General features: G+C 39.8%; 3 protein-coding genes across 14 annotated transcripts in view; 1 reads left to right on the top strand and 2 right to left on the bottom strand.

Moving 5' to 3' along the window:
* The window catches only part of PDE7B (phosphodiesterase 7B), a 165,178-nt gene extending 156,568 nt beyond the window's left edge, over positions 1–8,610 (top strand). For all 4 annotated transcript variants that reach the window (XM_083498173.1, XM_083498174.1, XM_083498171.1 and 1 more), the window contains 2 exons: positions 5–85; positions 1,981–8,610. In XM_083498173.1, the coding sequence (XP_083354299.1) occupies positions 5–85; positions 1,981–2,198 (299 nt within the window). In that variant the 3' untranslated portion in view covers positions 2,199–8,610. The remainder of the gene's footprint in view (positions 1–4; positions 86–1,980) is intronic.
* LOC310704565 (uncharacterized protein) lies at positions 3,472–7,182 on the bottom strand (the record flags this gene model as incomplete). 2 transcript variants are annotated; one of them, XM_083498226.1, is made up of 4 exons in its annotated part: positions 3,472–3,589; positions 4,139–4,171; positions 5,187–5,248; positions 6,953–7,182. In XM_083498226.1, coding segments are annotated over 4 exons (327 nt in total). In that variant the 3' UTR covers positions 3,472–3,587. The 2 variants fall into 2 exon arrangements, with proteins under 2 accessions (XP_083354352.1, XP_083354351.1); XM_083498225.1 differs by lacking the exon at positions 3,472–3,589 and having other exon boundaries at positions 4,052–4,171.
* A 3,209-nt stretch (positions 8,611–11,819) lies between the features above and the next one.
* Positions 11,820–24,964, bottom strand: MTFR2 (mitochondrial fission regulator 2). 8 transcript variants are annotated; one of them, XM_083498192.1, is made up of 10 exons: positions 24,826–24,964; positions 24,207–24,274; positions 23,615–23,762; positions 22,220–22,342; positions 19,549–19,653; positions 18,394–18,515; positions 17,539–17,714; positions 16,124–16,430; positions 14,410–14,590; positions 11,820–12,838 (listed from the first exon to the last, which is right to left on the bottom strand). In XM_083498192.1, the coding sequence occupies exons 3-10, from the start codon at positions 23,675–23,677 to the stop codon at positions 12,773–12,775; spliced, it is 1,143 nt and encodes a 380-aa protein (XP_083354318.1). In that variant the 5' UTR covers positions 23,678–23,762; positions 24,207–24,274; positions 24,826–24,964; the 3' UTR covers positions 11,820–12,772. The 8 variants fall into 8 exon arrangements, with proteins under 8 accessions (XP_083354318.1, XP_083354319.1, XP_083354317.1 ...); XM_083498193.1 differs by lacking the exon at positions 24,826–24,964 and adding an exon at positions 24,450–24,752; XM_083498191.1 differs by lacking the exon at positions 24,826–24,964 and adding an exon at positions 24,415–24,752.
* Positions 24,965–26,124: the final 1,160 nt, after the last annotated feature.

Below are 26,124 nucleotides of genomic sequence, written 5' to 3' on the forward strand. Positions count from 1 at the left end.
GTAGGTGACCTGGAGAAGAAATTTGACTTGGAAGTAAGCCCTCTTTGTAATCAGCAGAAAGACACAATACCTAGTATACAAATTGGTGAGTATGCAATGCCTTCCATCATTAGCTTAATCATAAACCAAATGATGAAGCACAAATAGATTATTTAGTCAAATTAAGTTTTGCAAACAATCCAAGAGACAAATTTAAGCTGCAACAAAAAAGTATATACAAAAAAGGTACATACAGGGCAGATCAGCCGTATGGAATCTTTCACTCGCATGATCTGATGCTTTGTCAAACAAATGAAATGCAGGGGGTGGGGTAGGAGAGTGAAAGATTAAATATGAAAATGAAGCCTCAGACATTTTTAAGGCTGGAAACAGACAGCAGATGGAGAGCTGCATGTGGTGGTAATAGCTCTTTCCCCATGTCCTGTTGCTATGTCAAAACCCATTTTGCAAAATTTTGAAGAAACAGAATAGTCCCACCACCACCTGAAGCCTCCTTACGGAAGGAGTAGATATAATGTAGACACCATGCTCAGTGTTCCTGTTTTCAAATCACTTTCAGCATTCTGAGGAGAAAAATCTGTGTGTAATGGGACAGACATTGGTTCCATTACAATTACAGCTATAATTAAAAAAACAGAATTCATGACCACCAACCCAGTAAAAAAAGGTGCTGCATGAAGTACCTCTAAATGAACCTTGTTGCTTGCCTTCTGCAACACAGCCTCAATTAAATACTTAACAAGGAAACAAAATCTGAAATCCTGTATTTGTGAAGGACCAAGTTGTTTGTGGTTTTCCAGGAATCCTCCACATCTTCCCCTTCCCCCTTTGTACACATCAAAGCACATGCACCTGTAAAGTTGAGAGGTGGGATGCACCCCAGTTTTGCACATTTTGAATAAGCAATTGGAGGATTTAATTTACCTTCACCTCTTTCAAATGATTCAAGTCACTGAGATATAAAAAACTTCCATTCTCCCCCAAACCTGGATAGACTATTTACAAAGTCCTCTTAAGACTAGGACAGAATTGAAGGACAAGGCTCATTAGTTGAATAACTCAATGGTTGTTTTCCAGTTAAAAATAAATCATCTGTCTTTTGGTCCTGTGCCTGCCAAATAAAAAGAGATAGTTATAACCTTTAAATGTTTTGCTCAAAGAAATGCTTCTACTTTTCTCTGAGCTTTGGGGTATTCAAAAGTTGGACCAGCTATGGTTAAAATCAATGACAGATTAAATTGTTTTGGTGTCTGGGTAAATTCATATTTAATTACTCAAAGAAGACAGAGATCAAATTCAAAAAGATAAATGTCTGATATTTTTATAACAGTAGCAGCATCACATGAAATCTGTTCGCAACAAATTATGGCCCAACTCTAATTACTGTTTCAGACATTGAACAGATGTTTATCAGGAATTCTCAGTTCCAGTTCCCGTTCACATTATAACGGTGGTCACCATGAAAATATACAATTGTAATATCCTTTTCTGGATTGTGCAAAGTAGCCCTAAGACTTCCTGAACTAGTAAATAAGCTCTCAGGACAGGGGGCACTAATAGATAAGCTAGGTCAACGTCTCTGCAGGAATTAAACAAATGCAAATTTAATTCAATTTAAACTTAAAATTGGATTAGACAACTAATTCAAGCTTCTGCATAGGGCAAGTCCGTACAGTTCAAGTGGTCTAGCACTGCCCCTTTTTATTAGACAATTTCCATTGCTGAAAGCAGCAGAAGAAAGGAGTTGACGTAGAAGCAACTGGTGGTGGTGTCAGCTTAATTAAAATAAATTTACATTAAATTTAAATAAATTGAAGGCCTGAAGCTACATGAGGTTCCAATGTTGCCATCTTCCCCCTGCCCCGCCCCCCATCACTGCTGAAGAAAACATGGTCCACAGGTTTTATTTCAAGCTTTGTACTAGCGGGAAGGCCTAGCTGACTTAGCTGCTGATATGCTCTGCCTCGTGTTTTCCCTCAGGCTTCATGACCTACATTGTAGAGCCACTCTTTGAAGAATGGGCCAACTTTACTGGGAACACACCCTTATCTGAAAACATGCTGAACCATCTGAGGAGGAACAAGACCAAGTGGAGAAGTCTGCTTCATAAGCAATACAGCAGCAGCAGGAGCACTGACCACACAGTCCCAATGACTGAAAATGAAGAACAGACTTTAAATGAAGGAGAAGCCCCATAGTGCTGGCTTAGCACTCTGCTGCAGTGCTACTACCTTTCACAACAGTGAACAAAACCCTAACGGGTCTGTTGGGCCATGGTCAACAATGCAGGAAGCGAAGAAATCGGGGAGGAAAGCCAAAGCGACAGATGTCCTCCTCAACTAAACCTACACCACTTCGGGGTTTGGTCCTAAAGTTCAGCCAAATCCCACTTCCTCATCTTACTATCTGAAGCCATTCATCACTTCTGATCACAAACTGCTTGAATGAGAAGCTTTTCAGTAGTGCTGAAGCTGGGGCAGTAGGCAGGTACCAACTAATAAGAGGATTAGAGGATACAGGCAAGACCAATGCATTCTTGGTTATCTATTGCATTCACTTTGGGTCATGCTGTGACGTGTGTTTGTGAATGACAGCTTAGAGCAATGTACAGTCTTCAGTCTGGCAGCTGGGCTGCACATTAAAACCCACCACCAGCACCGTCAGAAGGACATCTGGCCATGCAAGAGAAAAGCATCTCATTTTAAACAATTAAAGCCTTTTTAATTTTTGTATTTGGTGCACTGGACAAGGAATCTAAGAACCTTGATGTAAGGTTATTCTGTGTACACAAAGCTTTTTCATGGTGGTGCCCCATTTTGTTAACCATTTTATGCCACTTTAGGTAAAAGACTGGCATTCTTCTCACTGCAAGAACAGTATTTCCTATCAAATCCAAAAGGGAAGAGTTGTACAGTTTAAATGTTTCCAGATGTCTCTTTTGATGACTGTATCTGTGACCTGTTTATATTCGCACATGTGTGTCTCCTGTACATATAAGGCGCTACTGATCCCATACCGAAATAACAAAGTATTATGGGAAAGCTACCTATATAAACAATGGCACTGTGAACAAAATACTGTTAGTTTTAGTATTGGAAGCATTTGTAAAGATGTTAGACTATTAATACACTTTTGTTTGCAGATAAAGGCCTTAACCTCTAGCATCCATTACTTTCTGATGGCTATCAAAAGTCATCTCATTTTAGTCCAGCCTGTTTTCAGTTGCCCACGGGGTAGATTAGGAGGGCAATTTATTTAAATGCTTGATACACCTGCGGCTCCGTAGTGTTAAGCCACACTGCTCTAGTTAAGCTGCACCTCAGTTCAGTTGTTGCCAATCCCTACCCTTCTTGTATTTTCAAATGATCTGTCCAGATTTTTCACAAAATTTTACCTTCTTTAGGAGCATGGTGGCAAACTGCAACCCGATGAAGCTTGGAGAACTAAACACTTAAGGAAAATCAGCAAGGGCTTCATCGTAGTCATGGATCTTGTTGAAATTTTGCAGTAATTGAATATGCTGAGATGTATCCACAATCATTGGGAGTAGAGGCACACCCCACCAAAAATTTGTTGAAAGTCATATTTCCTGTCAGACATAAGCTCATTCTTTTTATCATATAATGAGAAGTACTCTCCCTACAACAATCACAAACAGCTCATTTTGAATCTCATGAACTCAGTTTTGCATACCAAAATTAGCAGAAATATGGGAGTAACTGATTACGGAATATATAGGGGGAAAATTTTCTGTACTCACTTTCTCCTGTATACAAGTAGAACCATTAATGGTTTTGCTTATCTACTAGTACTTCACCAAGCACATTTCATGATGATAGTTACATCTTATTTTGGGTTGCTGAAATTCAGAGAAAAATACAAGATTTTCTGTACTTGTTTGAGAGTGTGATGTGTTTAACAATTTAAAGAAAAATCATCTTGAAAATCATCCAATCCATTATTTTTTTACACTAGTCACATAAAATTTATGTGACTATTAGGTGTGATCTACTTCCAGATTTACCATAAAATTTCTTATTACATAAGTACTGCTTAATTTCCATGATAACCAAACTGTTATACAATTATGAGGGAGTTTCTATGACAGATTAATTTCAAAAGGCAAGTGAGTACATACAATTACACGTCAGCCCATTCTTCTGTATGCATCCTGCAATGGAAATGTGAATCATCATAAAGTTTAACTATCTTTTGATTTCAAAAAATTCATCATCAAAATAAGGAACAAGTCAACTACCATGGAATCTTAGGTGTTGCCTGAACTGGAACACAGCAGAAAAGCAAACTCACAACAATGCAAAAGAACATTTTGTTTGCAAGTCAAATTAAGAGCTAACTTCTGCTCAGAGATTGAAATATAAAGCTTTTTCTCCCTTTGTACAACGTGGAAGAAAGTGTACTGAGCAAACAGAGCTTCAGGCACACATTTTACTTGCAACGTACTGCAAGAAATTCACTGAACAACAGTGCTCAAGAACTCTATGACATACAGCTACACAACAGCATTACATTTTGACTAAACTCAAGAGTTCTCTGGACGAGATATGGTACATCTGTGCTTAGGAAACACCCACACTTTCATTGCCTTAATGAGGCCTATAGTAACTCCATATAGCCAATTCACACAGCTATAGAGGTAATCAGTTTTTTGTGTCTCAGCTTCCCTGACACAGATGAGTGCGCTGTTCGTTTAATAATATCCGTGCCACCAGCACATGATAAATTACAACCTACTGCAGGAGAAACCTGGTTGTGTGAATGAATGTCTTGAAGTGCTACTTCCATTAGTTTAAAAAACAGATACTAAAAGCAAGCATTAAGAAGTGAAATATCAGTGATTTGCCAAAAACCAGAACTAAGAAATACACAGCAAGAGCCACAGAGTCTCCAAGCCAAAGGAATGTAAACCTTAGTAAGTCCCAAGGCAGAAAGGAAAGCTTAGGTTGAAAAAATAAAATACTAGTGTGATCTCTTTAGATTAGTGTGAAAATGGACTTTGAAGCCACATTTCACTCTGTGAAGAAAGGAGCTTTATATAAATAGTAATAGCAGCATTAACTTGTCAAAACTATAGCAAAGACTGTTCAAGATTTTCTTCCACATATCAGGATAAGAAAAAGCTAATTAGAATTCCATAGATTATTATTTTAACCTTAATTACCTACCGTGGTATCTCTGTGTCTTTCTGAAGATTGAAGTCAACCATAAAAGAGGGATGAACAGATTGCTGAAAAGGATAAATTACTGAATGTTTCAATATTTTACTCCACTTTGACATTTTTCTACAATTCTTATCAGATTCCTTTCTTTTTCAATTTAGGTGGGCAAGTGGGCCACATTGTGATACCAGTGCACTTTAAAACCCTAGCTGCAATTTACTCAAATATTCCAAAACTATATTCATATACTTGTGAGAAGTCTCACTGATTTCAGTGAAACACACTTTAAATAAAGGCTGCAATTCCTAATCACATTTGCCTGGAAGTGACAAATAAACAAAAATTCTAGAGTATGTTGATGTTCTCCCCAAGTCTGAAAAACAAGATTTCTCTGTGCATTATCTTCTTTCATTTTTGAATGGAAGAATGGCTATCATGGACAATTTTATTCTGGTAGGTCATGTACCAAGCAGTCTATTCACGGGTGAGTCTGAGTTCTTTAGCTAGATATGGGCATAAGACACCCTCAACAGCATTTATTTGTGTGGGAACCATACTGCAAAAAGAAACTCTTGCTTTTGTATTGTGGCAAATATTTCAGCACAGCGGATGGCATCCACTGCTGTCTCTCCACTGAACTGATGGAAGGCATGTCAGCAAAACAGAGATTTAGGCAATTTCCAATTATTCCCCTCCCTTCTGCTACCTACCTATGCTTCCCTAAATCTTTTCTGAAGGGCTGGGGGGATCCGCCAAAGAAGATTTTTTAATTTGGGGGTCACTGAAAATTGGCTCCATTCCTCTCCTGCTAACAGATGATGAGCATAGCATTGGTAACACTCAATCATATATATATTTAGGTACATAAATTTTACATGCAAATAGAAGTTAGACTTGAGTATAAAGCACATCTTTTTACATAAACTACGCCAAATAGTATCACATGGTCCTAACAAAACCAAATGTAGGACCAAACTTCAGCTACTATGATTGTGTATGAATATGCATTAAGCTGAAAGGAAGCAATAGATTGTGTTTGAGCATAACACCAAGCCACAGTTCGCTAAAACCAGTTTGTTTACCAAGCCATGCATTTCGTTCACAATTGATACCATGGATTGTTTTGTGTAATGCTGGTTTGTTGCCCACTCTGCTGCCCCTGCAGTGGTCAAGGAATGGCATGGCCTTCACATTACTGGTTCTCTTACTACCTAGCTACAAAAATGGGGCAGGAACATACTTGTTACACCTCATGCCAAACACAAGCTTTTCCTCCCTTCCCAGATTCTTTAGAATGCCCTACACATTTCTAAATCCTTCCCTCTCAATCCTCCTGAATAAAATAATTTCTTGCTGCAAGACATCTCGCTGCAGTTCCATGGCCATTTCTTTGAAATTTGTTAGCCACCCCCAAACATGACTGATGATAATGGAAGGGATGCATATACTATTCCAGTGGATACTCAATCATCCGACACCAGCTCTGAAAGAACCACCCACCTAGCTTTACCAATCACCCAGTAAACACAAAAGACTCTTGCCCAATTTCTGCCTCCAGAGACCCTCTTAGCTGCAAATGAAACACCAAACTACCCAACCATAATAAGATGGACTCTTTCCACAGACATGAACATACCCCAAACCACCAACCTCTGTTTCATACCTGAACATATTTGAAGTCAGCTCCCAACTTTCTAAAAATCAATTCCTGACTCCGACTTCTTCCAGACCTATCAATGGGGCCAAGGTCTGCATTATATCAAGTTTCTTACCTGTAGTTAGAGCTCTGGATGGTGGTTGCACTTCTTCTTTTCCTATCTTGGAACCTAAGGAAGGTGGCGAACCAGTCCTCAAAAGACTGTAGGAAATACACAGGCAATTCATCGGCCCTTTTGGTCCCATTGCACAGTTCCTCTGAGGCATCTGACAGCACATTCAGGCTGATATAGAAGTTGTTTCTGGTACAGTCTTTGTCCTCTTGATGTTTGTACATGGCTACCATGATAATGGCACTTACTGAAGCTTTGCCAGCGAAGATGCCTCTCCAGAAATTCCAGGAGCAGGAGAGAAGATCTGCCTAGCCAGCAATGGAGCAGCCTGTCTTGGCCACCAATGCTGCTGACTGCCCAGTAGCCAAGGGTGGCATCTGTATCTAGGAGTGAGGCTAGTTTATAGTAGAACAGCATAGTGCATGGTTCTACCCCAGAGTGCTTATTGTGAGGTGAGAATTTTAAAAAGCTTTAAAGAGTGTTCATCTTTGCACAGCACTGATGAATGCAACAACTGAACCCTTTCAAGGACATTTCTTTGGACAGCTGGCTAAGTATCGCCTCAATGCAATTCATATTCTAGAGTTCCCTTTTGCACTTGTCTTCATGTGTCAATAAAAATCCCTCTCTCTTTCTTGTCCTTTGCTTCTGTAATACCAACTACTACTATTCTACAGCAGCAGAGCTGAAATATTGCTAATGAAGCTGACACACATAAACAACATCATCTTTCCAAGGGAATACAAAGTAACACAGAGTGTTTATGTAATTTAAAAAAAAACAACTCTCCCCAATAATTGCTATCACACGTTGTTTACAATCTTCAAACCTTGGTACTAGTATGATTACTCTGAGTGAGCAATCATCCTTGGACTGCCTGAGTCCATGGTGATAGCATGATACTGACCAAAGGAGGACTTCAGAGAGCTAAGTACTGAAGGGTCATGAGTGTTTCCCAGAAGCAGAACTGCCAAAAGCACATAAATGGGGAAGAACAAAGGTCAGCTTCATGTACTTGCTATAGATAGGATTTTTGTGAAGCTGCATTTGTCTTTAAAATTGGGGTAAGATGCTAAGAACAAAGGAATGCTTTCAACATGTGCTCTTGGATACATGCTAGTAAAAAATGGCATAAATTTTCTCATTGCAAAGTGGAGCTAGGCTGGCAGGATGGAAAGGAAGTGCTTGGCATGGCATGGGTGGGGGGAACCCTAATGCTAGGCAGAGGAGGAATGAAGGAAAGAACTGGAAAACTGCCAGTGAGATTCACTTGGCTGCATGAGCATTTTCTAACAACTCTTACCCCATGTGGGTGGTTGGGGTAGAAGGCTGGAACAAAAAGGATTAACCCAGGATAGCAAGTTTGGCTGCAATGAAAAACACAGTTCAAGCAAGCAGAGAATCATGAACCAGCTTCAAACCATGGTTTCATATTCTAATATCCTAGTTGTATATAAGCCATAGTTAGGTGGCTGGGGAGGGTTTGGATGTACAAACTACAGTTAAGTTAAACAGACAAACTGTGGTTTAGTGTTAGGTCTGAACAAGGCCTTGTGTGAAATTGTGACTGCTATGCAGTGATGCCAAGAACTAAACTGTATCTTTAACATACTGCTGTAAGTATTCATGTCAAAAGATAACTGTTAATAAAAAAAAATACAGAAGGATGATGTTTGCATATGTGCATTTCTCACATTTTAGCCAATTTAGTCAAGCATTTGCTTTGTGCTTGCATCTTCACAAGAATTTTTGCCACTTTCAGATGCTGTTTATAAGTACAGGCTGAATTCTACAAGCCCGCTGAACACTCTAGACTATTTCTGAAAATCCCCCTACAGTTCAGAATTGGTTCAGGAGTGGGTAATACTTCTTATCACAGCAAGCCGTGTGGCTTGGCCCTCTTAGAGCACGTCATACAATTAGTAAGAAGTTCTCAGAGTGCACTTCAACTTTTAGATGTCAAAACATCCCCTATTTTCTCACTTTTCTTTAATCAGGACCCCCCCCCCCAATCAGGATCTCTTGAAGCCCTTCTTGGTCACAGAGGTATCATAATAACTTTTATATTTGTGAGTCAAGGAAACAAACCATGTATTTCTGACTGCAAGTAGAAATTCTCCATTACCAAATCAAAAACTGATGAGGGTGGGAAAGGGTAACATGACTCCTATAGCCCAACGTTCAATTTCATGCCATTTGTTACTTGGGCTGCCTATGCCAATCTGCATTATGAGTTAATATGCTAGAAATGCTGATCCCATTTTCGGGCTTTTCCAGCAGTTGAGAACATACTGCACTCCATACTTTTCCAAGTGTCAGAGTTCTGTGCAGTGTGTTTTATCAAATATCCATAAATATAAAAGTTAGTCAACACCAAGTACAGAGAAGTTATTCAACCTATATTAACCCTAGTGTGAAATATAAGCCAATGCTCATTTATCAATTGAAAGATAAGCAAATTAAAAATAATAAACCACAACCAAAGTGCTGTCTCTATTCGCATGATGATATTTTCTATAGCTGAGTTTCCCCCTTCTACTTATTTAACTTGAAATAATGCTTAATGCATGGTAAAATGCAGTAGAAAAAAACATCAGTATTTTAAAAGATGCAAAACTCCTTAGATGAAGCAAAAAGTTTTATCAGATAAAATGTATTATTTAAGATACTAAAAATAACTTGAGGGCAGATCACTGGATTATGGGAGGTATGTTAGTGCACCAAAATTCTTATGATTAGCAGTGTATCACCAGATGGCACTTCTGCTTTATAAAAAATAAGCCCTAGAATATGCTCCAGATAAAGGAACCTCAAGTCCCATTTGCATCTCAGGATCCAGAGATCCAAGAAATCCAGGCTACAGAGGTGAATACTAATTCTGTGCCAGGCAACGGTAACTCTATGCCATGCAATGCATTGATTTTTTGGATTTGGAGAGAAAACCATATGAAATGTAAGAGAGAACTGCAAAACACAACTGCCAAGACTTAGAGCTCCCATACAATATCAGGAGACGCACAAGCACCAGAAGACACAGAACAACCATGCATCATGAGGACTGAGCACTTGTAGAGATTTCCCTCCACTGATAAATATTAACAGACCACAGGGAGAAGGGGAAGACAGCAGCAAGCACACTGAGCAAAGAACTCACACAAGAAATACCACGGTCACTACAGTCCACATAATACTACATTAAGAAATAGCTGGTCAGCTAGCTGGTCTAGTTCCAAGTGCTGGTGCAGCTGTAATCTTCTAAAGACACCAACAGAATGGGGATGCCATACAAATCAGGGTGCGGGGGACTGGTAACAGAACAAGTGGCATAGCCCAATAGTAGAGAAATATGTGGTAATGAGCCCACAGAGAGGGGAATTTACCTCTGGATACGCAGGAATCCTGTTTATCACCAGGCAACTGCAGCTTTTGAGAAACTAGCCTTCTATGCTCAAGTTCTTTTAGTATCTACGAAGACCTAGAAACTTTACAGCATGAATATCAACAGACTAAAAAACACACCAAGGTATTTGGTTGTTAAACTCTGCTTCTGGGAAGAAAAGGTGCTGTCTATGGAAGACAGGCAAAACTATTTTTTTTTTTTGCAAAGCTATAGTATCAGATTGCCCTCTGGTGGTTAGAAGCATGTGCTAATCACATTTAAAATACATGGGTTGGTCATTAACATCTACGGTAAAGGATATGACTGAGATACCATTTTCACAACCAGGATGACGGAGGAATTTGTTCCGTATTTTTCCGATCGTCCTTTCAGCTCAAAATGCAATCATACATTCCTCTGGATTTTGCAATAGTTTTGGTCCAAAAAACATGTGCACAAAAATATGTATTTTATGTAAATAAAGTCATATTAAAAGAGGAAATGCATTCAAAAGCATTGAAATCTGTGTGTTTTGTGGGGAAGTGCATGTAAAATGCCTATTTTTTAATTTGTCCTAGAATTTCCATTACTGCCACAAAAACACTCAATTATACATGGCTTCCAAGTTATCTCTAACCCACTGTTTAAATATTAAAAGGCTATATATTACACACTGCTAATTGTTTACAATTAAGAGGTGACATACTAAGACATACATCAATGTACTGTTAGCTCTAGAGTGGCACATCACTCAATAACTAAACAGGCACACATAGCCAACATTCAAATTACATGCATTTACTGCTATCACATTATTTATGATACAGGCCACATTATTTATGATACAGGCCAAGTAATGTCTTTGTCTATGCAAATATCAATACAGAACTAAAAGTTATCTCTCCCTTGAGTAAGAACCATGCAATGATGGAACAGAATACAAAATATCAAGCAACAAATTATCAGAAGGAAGCAATTTAATCGCAGGGAAGGAAACCAATATATTGAGCCAAATTTCCTCTGCTTGCCACCCACACAAAAAAAACCATTTGCAAGAATTATAAGGAACAATGCACTATAACTGGGGAAATAAATAAAAATATAAATACGGTAAGTAAATAAAAATACAATAAATAAAAAGCAACACTCAAAAGTCCGCAAGAGTCCACCAGAAGGTTTGAATACATGAGGAGAACCTGATAAACACACATTATGGGTAAAATCCAGAAACTCTCTGGGCTGTGCAATATCTAGGTTGCATGTATGACGGGGCATCCAGAGTTTAAATGGTTGTGGTAGAAAAGATGCAAACTTTTTTTAGATAACACTTCCACCCTGTATAGTGTACTGTAAGTTACAAGGGGAATGACACAGCATATAGCTTATATTTCTCCACAAATCTTCATACACAAGACTACGAAATCTGAAATATTTCAGTCATGGAGAATGATCATACAGTTTAGACATAAAAGATTTCTTTTGTAAGCAAAATTTACTGGAGTGCAAATAGTCAACAGCAATATTTATTTGAATCATGCATTTCAAATATGCACACAGTTCCTGTGTTTTCTTTACAAACTTTTACAGTATTCAAGGAAATTAATGGTCTCTTACTCAAAACCAAGCAAACACCACTGGTGCCAATTATTGAGATCTTATAAGGCTGCACCACTGAATCAAATTGAGAAAGGGATAATTTTGAGGAAGCTATTCCTTATTATCAACACATTAGCCCTATTCAGTGATGTTCCCATCATGAAATTAGCAATCATGTAAGAGGAAGTGGGGCTCTGTCCACTGGTCCTGTCTTTGTGTCTTCACCTCCAACCTCTCCCTCATTGTAAACACATTGGGGGCAAGATTGCAAAGGGAAAGCCCATCAAGCACATGCAAGCTCTGTACATAAGGGTCGCAGTTGATGGGGAAAAGTTACATGTGTTAGGTGCGACAGATGCTCCCTCTGCAGATATCCTCAATGTGTTGACGTAAGGCTGCCGAGAATGTGAATGTGCAGGGGAGAGGCCAAAAGCCACATCACGCATCAACTCTTCACACAACAGCTAATCCCGTTACAGGAAAACAAATGAACAGGATACTGTTTCATAAATATATTATCATCTACATATAACCAAATTAATTTACATTTTGTTTCTATGGTACTATTCTCTTCCTTTTTTTGACATGTTTATGTGTCTGCTTTAAATTCTGCAGCCCAGACTAGAAAGTTGTTATAAAAACCAGTAAAACATACTCCTGCTGATAAAATATTTTACACAAACAAATTCCAGATGCTTGGCTACTGAAGTAGATTAATGAAAAACAGTTAGCTCTAAAAGCCATTGCTTTATAGCACAGTATTGAGGTCTACAAAACCAGTGGCAGAGCTTTTCTCAAGAAGCTCTACACCATGGCTAAATATGAATTGCTGGTTTTGCAGGTGATACCTACATCAGCTCCTTAGTTCTAATAAGCGTCTGCTTCATACTTGGCTTCAAAACGCGACAGCCAACCTGAAACAAAACACATTTTAAATGCTATTTTTAGAAAAGATTGAAGAGGAAAATACGAGTTGATTAACACTTTTCTCCAATCTTAATGAACAGGCCAAGCAAGAAACTTCAATGTAGAGCGAGTGAGAATGTCAAACATAGGCCTACAATAAACAACCAATTTGTTAGGAAATGACTTATCTGTTTTAAAAGAAGCATTTTGATATGAAATATGTTGGGCTTCCATATATTAGATGGAAATATGCACTAAATATTTTAGCAAAATAAATAAAATGGTAATAGGACAGTCTGCCGCAATGAATGAATTATTTCATCACCTGCTCCTATGTCCAATGTGAACAAATCAGCTGCTCTTCCTGACAAAGAGTTTCATGGGTTGCTTCACAACTTCCTTTCCCACTTTGAGTTTGTCGTGTTCTAGTATTATGTGGCTAAACTCATTTTATATGGGTTTTTAATTGTTCTTAGCCATTGTGTCTATGTTGGTATATTTTGCTAATGCTTTTATAACTGGTTTTGCTAATTTTGGATGTAACTGTTGTATTTTTAATGTCTCTGTAAATATGATCAGTATACATATGCAATTATTGTTGTTCAGTTATTTAATTCAAAATGCATCTGTAAATCTCCCACCAGCTTCTGAATAACTGAAACTACTGAATGGCAGTTTATTTTTTAACTCATTTAAAAAACTCATTCTGAATTCAATAAGGGTCAAGAGAATGTATCACAAGAAAATAAACTTAGGATCACAACTGTACAGCTACTGTGTGGCATCCTCTCTGTAAGACAACAGAAGAATTCAAGCCATCCCTGTACTTTGAAAGTAAGCCCCCTTCTACTGGCCCCTAATGCAGAAGATGGAAAGCACTGCCAGCACTGGGCAAGGATGGGAAAGACGTCCAGCTAGTGCAGAGGCAACCCTCTCCCAATCCTTAATTCATGGGTAAATGATCATAATGGGAACATGGGAGCCTCCTTCAGGAAGTCCACTCTCAAGTTTCCCCCACTAGCTTTAAAACCATGCTTAATGCTTTTGTAGCAGCATTAACCTTTTAAATTTGGTTACATCTCTTAGTATGTTTTAGATCTCTTCAATGCTGCTGATCTTTTTTATGCTGTACTACAGTTTCACCTGTTATGATTGTTACTGTTTTCTTTTAATATAAACTGTAAGCTGTAAGTGTATTTTAACTGACTTTATATGTTCTTGTGTAGGTTGCCCTAGCAATTTTAATGAAGAGCTGTACAAAGATATCTATAATTAATAAAATGACAAACTATTTAGCATTTGATTTCCCCCCCTTAATTGAGATCATAACACTGGACACTATTAGACTTCATTCTATATCACTAGTATTCATGCCAGTGGCGTAGCGTGGGTTGTCAGCACCCGGGGCAAGGCAAGTAATTTGCGCCCCCTAACCTGTGGATTTGCGCCCCCTAACCCTAACCCCCAGATGTTGCACCCGGTGCGGCCGGGCCCCCCCCTGCACCCCCCACGCTACGCCACTGATTCATGCCATATATAAATGACAGAAGCCATTAACAAAAAAAAACCAGATACATACCACTGGGGTATCTGGACTGGAAAATGGAGAAGTACCATAGGATCTGTTCTCTTTATCAAAGGAATCATCATTGTTCTGTGATGCAAATTTCTCTTTAAGAGCTTCTGCTATTAAAGCTGCTGGATCCCACTGTGATGCAATTCTTTTTTTTGTTTTGGGTAGAGGTGTACCTCCTGGTGATCTGGAAAGAGCGCCAAAATGTTTACAATCTTCAGTCAAAGATGCTGCTTCTCCTACATAGTAAATGCATGCAGTTCTACTTGCCACCCTCTTCAGTTCTGTGACCCTCCACAGATAGAAGGCTTCTTTATTCCAGGGAGGCTTCTGACAATACAACCAGGAAAGAAAAAACTTTCATGTATTCCCTCTCTCCCCTTCAACCACCAAAGCCTTCACAAATCTGCTTCAGAGGATTGAGATTAGCATGGGAAGTGGCACAAGGAGATGTGTATCTGCGAAAGTTGTTTTCTTCCCTGTTTGATAGACAGGATCAAAGCGCTGGATCAAAGTGCTTTCTGTAAGCAAAGGGTCACTTTGAAATGAATCAATGCATTCTCATGCAAAGTAAATTCTGGGTATCTTGCTGTACACTTGACACTATGTGCACCTGGCCTAGTATTGGGGAAGAGAGTTAAAGAACTCATTGAGTTCAATGTAGATCCTTTCCCATGAGTTCAGCTGCATGTGAGAGAGCATGAAGGAGGCACTTGAACTTTCATATAAAACTGGTAACCAATTATTCAACTATGTCTGGGGAGCTGACTCCAAGACGTATTGAACTACCTGACAAGTAGGCACCTTCACAACAGCACAACCTCATGCAAATTTGTGATGTGATGATGCGTTCAGGTATCAAATGCATGCATTTGCTATCATGCACCTCATTCTTGATTTCAGTTCATTTTCAGATCCAAGAAAAGACTCCTTAGGGAAAAAAGGAAGCTAACCTGTTACGGCTATTATTCGAATTCAACAAATTGTAGAACATATACTTTTAGCTTTTGATTTTATTGATCTTCATTTTCAAAAAAACCTGTTTTTAACATTGATTTTTATTGGCCATCTTGATGTGATTTTTATCACCTTTGTAAACCGCTTTGAGGTTGTACAGCTGTACCTTGGTTTTTAAATGCCTTGGTACTTGTATGTTTTGGTTCCCAAATGCTGAAAACTTGGAAGTAAGTGTTCTGATTTTTGAACGTTTTTTAGAAGCTGAATGTCCGACGCAGCTTCCGCTTGAGGGCAGGAAGCCCCTGGAGCCAATTGGAAGCTGCGCCTTGGTTTCTGAACGTTTTGGAAGTCAGACTTCCGGAATGGATTACCTTTGAGAAGCAAGGTGTGACTGTATTTAGAGTTACATACATTATATAGCAAAAATGATTTGTAGCAGCTATAATGAACTATCAGGAGAGGTTTCAATGCCATGTCCTCTGTCACCCACTCAGCAGAACAGGGAAATGAAGGAAGGTTATGAGCACCTACTTAGATTTTCAGGGGAAATAATTTTGCTAGTTCAGTGTGAGTTCTCTGCACAATTTATGTATTCACTCATCAGTCCAAGTGCATTCAAGCAGGAGTGGGCACTGACAGCAGCTAGGCACCTGTGCATATAACACCAATTTCAGGCACTCTTAAATAACTTCTCAGAGGGAAGATGTTGACCGTATTTTATATTCATTATTTTATCTTCAAACGCATATTCTGCTCAACATACCTCTCAACTGCTCTTAGTTTGATCTTATTTATATCCTTCAGAACATCCATCATAGTGGGAAGAGCGTCTTCCTTCTGCCAACCTGTACTATCTGTAGTATTTCTTATCTTACTTGAAGCCCGACGTTGTTTAATAAGCTCAATGGCTGAATTACGGGAATCAAAATTAGATAGCGGTACAGCTGGACATGGTGGTGCTGGTGGCGGTGGAGGAACAGCGATGTGAGAACTTGGGACTGGTGTCGAAGTCACTCCTGGCTGTGGGAGAGCATTAAAGGCCATGTTTGAGGAATTCACAATGCCTGAACCTATTAAACAATTAAAGAGATGATATTAGGGAACTTTAATGTTGATATGACAATGACATGAAGGTCCTTTGATGCACTTTTAACACTACCTGCAAAGTCTAGCAAGAGTTGTCTTCCATGAAACAACAGAAGACACCAAGGAACAAAATCATACTACCTTGAAAGGTTCTTTTAAAAAGATTATTCAACAGACAAATCATTATGCTACACTGGTTCTGGCAGATTTCAGACTTGGACCAGGGAGACTTGGATTCAGATCACTGTTCAGCCATGACAACTACTGAGTGACTCTGTCTTAACCTAAGTTTCCTCAGAAATATTGCAAAATGTAATATTATAAATACTGCTATGAATTCCATGGAGAAAGAATTGGATAAAAATATGGTAAATAAACTATACTGGACAACCTCCCACCACTGAAGTCACTTACAGTCCTTCTTTAGTTTAAGATTTCAGACATCACTATTACACTTTTTCAAACACATTACTATAGCTATAAGGGATAAAAGAAAATGTTTACAAATTTATTTGTTTAAGTGTTTATAATCCTCATTTCTAAAAGGCTGAATCCTGATGAATATAGTAACATTTTCAGCTGGTATGGTACAATGGTAAAATATGGGCAATGCACAGAGCCCCAATTTTTATTTACATAATTAATGAATATTTTACAACAGACAACAGCCATTACTCCCCCTTTTTTGTTTGAACAGTAGACCTCTATACTATTTCACAATTGCTTTTGATCTTTCCCTCAATCTGAAAAGAAGTTTACCAGGCAGCATTGCAGGGGGGTGGGGAAGAATGCTGTTCCCTCCTAGGAATATACAGAAATAATTGCGAGTTCTTTGGATTCAGGCAAAATTCCCAATAACTCTCCTATCTAGTGTGTTGACTAGACTTCTATTTCTAATATATGTTATTTCATTTTCTCTTGCCTACACTACATATCTCATTTTTAAACATATGCACACTGTGTGCAGGATAATGAACAATCAAGTCAGTTTTCTATATAAATGTTGCTTTGAGATGGCAGTGTGACTGGACATTATGAAGAGCAGGAGCCATGCATGGACACATGTATCAGGAATCACAAGGACAGGCTTACATGGTTGATCATTTCCTGATCTAGGCACTGCCACAATTGCTGCAATCTGTGCACGAAGATGAGCTAATTCATTCTCAAGAGCATAAATTTTTTTGAATGCATCTTCTTTCACAACAGTTAATTTTTGCATACTTCCTTCTGTAGCAACCGGCACAACTCCTCTCCATTCATCAAATCTAGAAAATACAAATGTATAGATTTATAAGTGAATAGAGTAAACACTGAAAAAGCCAAAATTATTACTGTAAAGAGATATACAAACATATTCATCTGACCATGACAGAACTCAACATTAGGTGCTCTGCAGCACAATTCTATATATGTCTGTGTTTTATGGTCATTTCTCTCAGGTGCAGAAGAGTGCAGTTGTAGTCACATCCTGCTTGTTCACTTCTCATAAGCATCTGGTTGGCCACTGAAAGAACTGGATGCTGGACTAGGCGGGCCACTGGCCTGATTCAGCAGGTTCATCTTATATTCTTATGTAAAATCAGAAGTCTACTTGTACAAAGTGCTTCTATTACATATTGGGCAATCTTCTTCTTTCAATAAAATCCCCCATGCCACTGTTCTGGGGTCTCCTGACATTCAAGAGAGGCATTTCTTGGTGGGTGGGCAGAAGGAAAGGGAATGAGAAAACCACCATCCTCATCTTCCCTCACTCTCCATTCTCAGGATAAAACCCATTACTGAGAAATATAAATGTGACTGCAAAAGCTTGGATGATTTTCTTATAAAAAAATCAAATGCTGATTGTTATTGTCTCTCAAGTAAGGAAAGCAGTAACTAAGAAACACTGAGACAATTCCATTATAAAACATACATTTATTCTAAAGACATGTCAGTTTTACTTACCTAAATCTAGCGTATGGTTCTCTTTCATTTTCTGCCATCCACAAAACATCAGCAAGAGATGGTGTAACAGAGCTACTAGAAATACTTTGCTCAGATGTCAAAGAATTAAAACTCTGGATTACCTAAGGCAGCAGGGAAGAAATATTATTAAGAGTCTATAAATGTATATCAGTATTTTGTAAAAATAAAAATATCAAGCATCCACTAGTATTTTAATGAATTATTTCTCTGTTTAGTGAGTGGTGCAGGAGGCACCATGTTGTTGTCCTGTCCGATATCCTATCAGCTATTTGCCAAGCAGAATAACCTTTTGAGAGCAAGAACAGGCAAATCAGCCACCAATTAAGCCGCTGTGGGTTGCCTGCCTGTGTGTGTCAATATGTGATGGGCAGAGGCTCACCGCATGGATCAAACCACAAGGGCAAAGAAAAGTGAGACATGGTGAGTATCACCTGATCTGCAAGGCAAGCCACTGCACACAAATGGCAAGAAGCAGCCTCCAACATGACAACTCTTTATTGCTCTCTTTGGTAGCAATGCCATACTTCCAACCACTTTTTCACTCCTTGTCTTTATCTTTGAAAATTCTAATCATTCATTTAAGATGAGGTAAACTAGATCAACAGCAGGGTTGTACATATTGTTTCAAGAGGTTTGAAGGCACTACTACCAGAACTCTTCGGAATGTCCCCAAAGCCAACACTTAAGTGGGAGAGAGCACAATTCTCTCAATTCGTTTTTCAGGAGCACAGTTACAGCACCATCTTTTAGCTGAATTGCAATGGCTAGCAGATAGTATTCAGTACTTTTTTTTCCAAAGTACTACAGCATAGATGATCTAATTGTCTCCAAAATCATTTGGCTTTGGACTCTCAAATACTTCTTTTTCATATTCGTAGCATAGAAATATTTCAGATTTTCCCTTCCCTTTATCAATTTTCTTCCTTAATTCTCAGTGCTGGATAATAATCATTTCTACCATAACACAAAATACATTTCTATTACCAATTTCCAAATCCTAAACATCACAATTCCAGTAGAATTCATTTAGGGATGCCTGCTGTTTGTTCCCTACATTATTATGCCACACAGAACATGATTTTAAATAATGTATTAAAATTGTATTAATCTTACACTTTGCAATAACCCCTATACCTGAAACTGAGGCCTTGGACAAGGAGTTAATGAAAGATACTTCCCCAGTCTGCGAACGAAACTTCGGGTAGATCCATACTTTTTTCTTTCCCACGCCCAGGACACCTAAGAATCAAGCAATCCTCTTCAAGTTAAATGAGAATATTTTTAAAACAGCTGTCAACCAATAAAATAACTTTTGTTGCTTTGTCATCTATATTTTAGCCAATAAAATGTATGTGCACATTACCGAAACCTTAAGATAGATGTGTTTTGCAGCAATTAAAAAAGTGTAGGCTGGTTTTCAACTTAGTGGCAGACACAAACACTTACTGTTTGAGCAAATAAAAGTGATTGTTACTGTGCAGGATTTTAATGTAAACACCAATCAATTTTAATCATACTTTTAGTAAAAAAAAAGGGGGGGGGGTTCCCCAGGAATGCTTCAGTTGGAAACTGTTTCCATAAATTGATTGGCATCTGATTCAGCATGTTTATTTTACCTGCTACATTAATTTATGTATTGTATCTCTCAAAAGGCTATGGCTGGATGGTTGCTTGGGAACCTGTTGAAGCTAAATTCTTTAAAGACAGAGGTCCTCTGGTTGGGTTGAGACGACATGGGGTTGGGGGGTAAACTCCCATCCCTTCCTGGGGCGAAATAAGACAGCACCTTCTGTCAAGAGTCTGGGTGTAACCCTTGATGCCTCCGTCTCTATGGAGGCGCAGATTACAGCTACAGAAAAGGCAGCATTTTTCCATCTCCGCCATGTTAAGCAGTTGGTTCCTTATCTTTCTCATCCTGATCTAACTACTGTGATCCATGCGATGATCACCTCCAGGCTTGATTACTGTAATTCGCTCCATGCGGGGCTGCCCATGAAGCTGACCCAGAAACTCCAGCGGGTGCAGAATGCCGCGCGCGGCGAGACTACTTACGGGGGTCTTCGCCATGGGACCACATCCAACCAGTGCTATATCAGCTGCACTGGCTCCCGGTGGAGTACAGGGTCAGGTTTAAGGTGCTGGTTCTAACCTTTAAAGCCCTATACGACCTGGGACCCTCGTACCTACGGGACTGCCTCTCCTGGTATGCCTCACGGAGGACCTTACGGTCTGCAAACAATAACATCTTGGAGGTCCCGGGCCTCAAGGAGGTTAGACTGGCCTCGACCAGAGCCAGGGCCTTTTCAGCCCTGCCCCAGTCTGGTGGAACGCTCTGTCGCAAGGGCCCAGGGGGACCTGACAGGCCCCACAGGGCCTTCAAGATGGAGCTGTTCCGCCAGGCCTTTGGTTGGGGCTCAGTCTGACCCCTCTCCTTTTACAAGACCCTGCATATAAGTGGCCTCTCTAACTCTTCTCACCAGCTCATACAAATAGCTGAGCCTGGTGAGCACTTAAAGTTCCCAACCCCTATAGTTATAATTTGCAGGTAGCAATCTGATCTTATTTTGATTTTAATCCAATTTTAAGCTGTATTTCAGTCGATTGCTGAATTTTATGTCTTAATGTATTATATATTTTGATGCTAGCCACCCTGAGCCCGGTTCTGGCCGGGGAGGGTGGGATATAAATAATTTATTATTATTATTATTTCAGTAGTCAAAAAGTACTTGAAGTGAAATAATGGGATTGGGGGTGGAGAGATTCAATAAAGCACACTGACAGTGCAATCCTGTGAATGTCTACTCAAAGGGAGGCTGTACCAAGTTCAAGGAGGTTTCCCAGGTAAGTAACACCTAGACTACTGAAATGCACTCTACATTGGGAATCCCTTAAAGACATCCAGAGATGTCTTTTAACCAGCTAGTGGCAAATTCTGCCACTGGAGTATTGATCTGCACCGTCCTAACACCTATTCTGCATGATCTGTATTGGATGCCTATATGTTAGCAGGCACAGTTAAGGTGCTAGTGTTGACTTTTAAAGCTTCAAATGACCTGCAACCCTGTTATACTTCCACCCATACCAACCAGCTACAGTGATGGGGGATAGGAACTTGTCTGTTGCAGCGTAGCACCATGAGTATAGAATTCTCTTCTCCTGAAGGCACAGATAGCAACATCCTTGCTGGGAGTCAACAGCCAAATTAAAATACGCTTGTTTTCCTGGGCCTTTGGTTTTACTCTGCACCAGAATGTTTGACTGATGGTTGTTTTTATTAGCAATTTAAGTTTATTACTGTTTTATGTTATATGAGGCTGTGTTACATTATGTGGGAAACCACCCTGTATTAACCGTGTGTGATGAAGGACAGTCTAGAAATTTCATTAACAAGAATAAACAGCACATGAAGTTATTAAAAGGCACAGTGTAGAACTGTAGAAGTTACAAAGAGATAACTGCTTGTGAAAAAGCATATATTTGCTAAATTTTATTACATAATCTGTCCTGTGTTACATATACTGCAACTTATGTTCATTGCTTATACTTTATTTTAAACATTTTTATGTATGCCACCAATAACTTTGGTTACAGGGTGGAATAGAAATATCATTAATCATCATCATGTATGGAAGACTCCCAAGATAGAAAAGAAAGAAAAAAAGTGAAGGAAAAGGACACTGGAGAACTTTTCTGATAGCGCAGAAATGTGAAGCTAGCCATGCAGTGAAATTGCTATGGAAGAAGCCAACACTTACACACTTCATAAGCACTATTAAGGATAAAAGAAAAATGTTGATGATCTTACTGCATAGCGTCCTGAGATGGCACATAACTGTTGGAAGTGTGCTCTTGAAGAGGTGTTTGAAGGAAGGTGGGATGCAATCATAAGAGCAAAGGCATTAAGACAAACTTCACACCTCTGTATAAGCTGTAAAAAGAAAAATGTAATAAAAAGGCAATCTTTGCAAATCCAAGAATCTATAATCAACCCAAACATTCTAGATTCTCAGTCAGCAGGTAGGGAAGCAAACAGAAAAAGCTAACTCTTCTTCAGAAAGAAGGCAGGATCAGGAGGGGAAAACTTCATGCCATCCCTGGGAAGGAGGAACCTTCCAGCTCTACCGTCTAGAAAAAAGCATGGTAGCTCTAGTCATGGTGGCTGTGCTCTGCCTTCACAATCAGAGGCTCTATTTTACTGAATACCCCTCTGCTATTTGGTGCACTACCCTCCTGAATGAGAACAGAAAGTTGGACTCACTTTGTTCTTCAGGTCAGCAGGGAGTGGAACAGAGAGGTAAATTCTTATTATATAGATCAATCAGATTATAGAGGGTGGTTTTTCCTCTCTTCCGTGGTATTTATTATAGTCTTTTTTTTGTTAAGGACATTGTTGGACTCCTAATTCTTGTCCCTTATGATGTTCTCCTTTACTACTATGTTATTGGTGATAAATGCAGTTCTAGGCACTTTCAGTGCTAAAATCAAGTCTGAAACTGCAAGACTCCTCCTCTCCAGGAAGGACATACAAGTTTCTCTCTCAATCATTCAGCCATCTTTCTGCTCTACTCCTCCACACTCACCAGAAGAACACTTGATGGTGAATCCAATATTCCAATTTCTTTCCAAGTTGAAACTACCATAACTGCAGCTCCCAGCAAGTAATAAAATGACAGGAGTAACCCACCTACAACTTTTGATAAACAAAATTACTAATGAACCAGACATGATTATGTCTGTAATCTGCCACTTTCAATAACATCAAGGCAGATATAACTATATAAATGCTAGAATTCAAATGTTAGGCTATTATGGTGTAGGGCTGCATTTAACCTACCTTTAAATGAAATGTGCATACTCAGGTTCTTATGGTGCTGAGGAGAAAGCACTCACTTCTGCTTTCATTATCAAATACTACCTAGCACCAGAGCAATTGTTTTTATGGAAGATACTACTATCAAGTATGAGGCAAATCAACAATATATCTAGCATCTAAGATCAATGCAACTGTGCCGACAGTTGCCATTCTCCTCAACTCCAAAGGAAGACTCTCATCCTCTCATCATGTTCCCTAGATGCTGATGGTAAGCATACATAATGGAGTCATGGAACACTGTGAAAATTGTATAGCTCTAACTCTGTTTTAATACAAAACTTCCATAAAACATCCCCACTCCTGAGCTTGCCAATAATATTTGCTTACCAATTCTGGTGGCACGCCATAATATTCCAGCAGTTGTCTTAAGAGATTCAGTACAAGAGACATAGTACAAAGCACTTGAATTAACTCAAGTGCCAGTTAAAAATTACTGTTGCACATGCCAGAGGGGCTCAGCAAATATTTGCTACAGCTGCAAAGAGAAGAGTTTATTTCATAATTAGGCTAAAACTACAAACTCAGTTTACTTATACATCCACATGAAATATTTATAAATGCACTGTAAAAGCACAATTAGTTAAAAGAGTAATAAGGAAGATTATAAATAATGATTATAAATAATAACTGAATCATTGAATTGTAGAGTACTTTTCCCCAAACTTGAGCTCGATCTGTAGTATGCGTTTCCAGAAGCAGTATTAATATTAAAAAGGGACACACCTCTCACACACAACTAAAAAACATTGCCAAACTCCCCCCCCCCCGCCCCTTAACTCAAGAGGCAGCACAACCACCATTTCACCAACACCTCAAACTGAGAATTGTAGAGTTGGAAGGGACTCCCAGGGTCGTCTAGTCCAACCCTCTGCAACGCAGCAACCTCAACCCGCGCTCCCCGATCCAATTCGAAACCAACCTGGACCCGGTTCAGCTTTGCAAATGTGCGAGCAGTTTTATTGCTGCAACATTCGGAGGGTCACGTTTCTACGAAAGAAAGGGACGGTCGTGCGTTTAGAGACTGAAGGAAACGACTTTTTGTAAGCAAAGACCTGGAAATATGATTAAACCGTGATATAAAAATATTGAAAACAAAAAAAAGTATTAGCTGAATGAGAAACTGTTACCAGGACAAACTCTGCAGCTTTTGCAGAGACCTCACCAATGCGACAGGAAGAAGGGAGAGCGGGCGAGAGGTCTCAAGCAGAGGAGCCCCTTTCCCTCGCTCGTTAATTGCAGCAGCTGAGGGGTCAGGAAGGGGAGTTTTACCATTCGGTGAGGGGGCTGTTGGTAGCGGGTTGCTTTTTTATTTTTTTGCATCCCCTCGTTTCTCTCTCGACAGGCCCGCTTCCTATCGGCCGGGGAGGGAGCTAGCCCACAACACGCGTGGAGAGCCAACCCCGCCCCAACGGTCCTCTTCAGCCGTTGAGGGGCTGCTTTCCCAAACCGTCGGCTAAAGCAGGACGTTGAACGAAGCCCGCCCCGCAGCACGAGCGCACCGCGCGGAGACCGAAGCAGCTGCCGGAGGGGAAACTCACCCGCCACCGCGAGACTTCTCTCTCACAGACACCCGAGCGCGGACGCCGAAGCGAGAGATGAGCGGAAAGACGCCGAGCGCGAGACAAGGACTCAGCGCAATCAAACCTTGGCACTCCCTCTCTCGATTGGGTGAGCGGGAAGAGGCGTGGCTTCGCTCTGCAGCCAATCCCGCAGCGATAAGGCGCCGTTTCTGGTTTGCCGCGGCGCGAGCCCAACCGTAGGAGAGACGCTTTCTGACCGCGGGGGATGATGGGAAGCGGCAGCGCGCTCGAATCGATCGGCGGCAGAATCCCCGGGGTGCTGTTGCGTCCTCTGTGTGCACAGAGGCAGTGTCTTATATATGTTAAACATACGTCAGCGAGGGGTTGTGGTTTTAGTTGCACTTCTAGCTGCTTTTATGGGAGATAGCACACAAGACAAAAGCTATAATCACCTAATATTTCATCAAGTACCTATTGAAGCCAATGAAAACTTAACAACCGTTGCCATCCCTACTATTATATTTATTTATTTGTATCCCGCCTTTCCCTTTGGCAGCGACTCAAGGCGGCTTAGGTGAGCCAATTGCCACACAAAGCTGCCATGGCAGCCCCTCAGCCATTCCTCTCCACTAGCCTATTGGAGAACGAAGTTGTGTGCCACAAAAAAAATTTGTGCACCGCCCTAAGCTTAAAAGGATTCTCAAAGCTCCACTCAGGTGCATTGGAGGATGCTATCCCATCACCAGGGCTGAAGATTCAAGTTCCGCTTCTCTACATGGAATGGGGGAAGCCGTCCTTTGCTCAGGAAGCGGAATGTTTAGGACCTGCCTTGATCACCACCACTCTGCAGATGAAGTCTCAAAACTGCTAAACCCTAGGGAATATTGTATACTACAAATCAATTGTTTCCTGATGGCTATGCAAATATCTAAAACAGGAGTGCAATTATGCACATGCTAATGAACAGTATTACTAGATTTCACCTTCCTAAATCTGATTTAATTTTTGTGCAAAGGAAGATTCCAGGTTTCAACTTGTTTTATTTTCAAATTTAGTCTTGATTATTGCTATAAATCCCTTTCCCACAATATGAGCCTGCTTAAAGTGTATGAGCTCCCACCACTAAACACTCCATTGCTTGTTATAAAGATGCCAGGTGTGCTTTCCCTCCCAAGTTGCAGCCTTTTTCTCTGCTTGCAACATGCACTAACAGATAGATACATACAATATTGTATCAAGAAAGCAATGCCTTCAGGTTTACCTTAGTGCTTAACCACTACTGGCACTGTGATTGTTCCATAGTCCAAGAAACAAGCT

This window comes from Podarcis liolepis (genome assembly GCF_965112155.1).
Source record: "Podarcis liolepis genome assembly, chromosome: 3".
Lineage (NCBI taxonomy): Eukaryota > Metazoa > Chordata > Lepidosauria > Squamata > Lacertidae > Podarcis > Podarcis liolepis.

Excerpts from the sequence above, each read along its gene's own strand:
- MTFR2 (XM_083498192.1), bottom strand. The coding sequence starts at position 23,677 with ATGTCTCTTGTACTGAATCTCTTAAGACAACTGCTGGAATATTATGGC. Across the intron at positions 22,343-23,614 it reads ATGGCGTGCCACCAGAATTG|CTTATACAGAGGTGTGAAGT; the intron begins GTAAGCAAATAT and ends TTCTTTTTACAG. Across the intron at positions 12,839-14,409 it reads CCAGTCCAGATACCCCAGTG|GTTGGCTGTCGCGTTTTGAA; the intron begins GTATGTATCTGG and ends GTTTTGTTTCAG.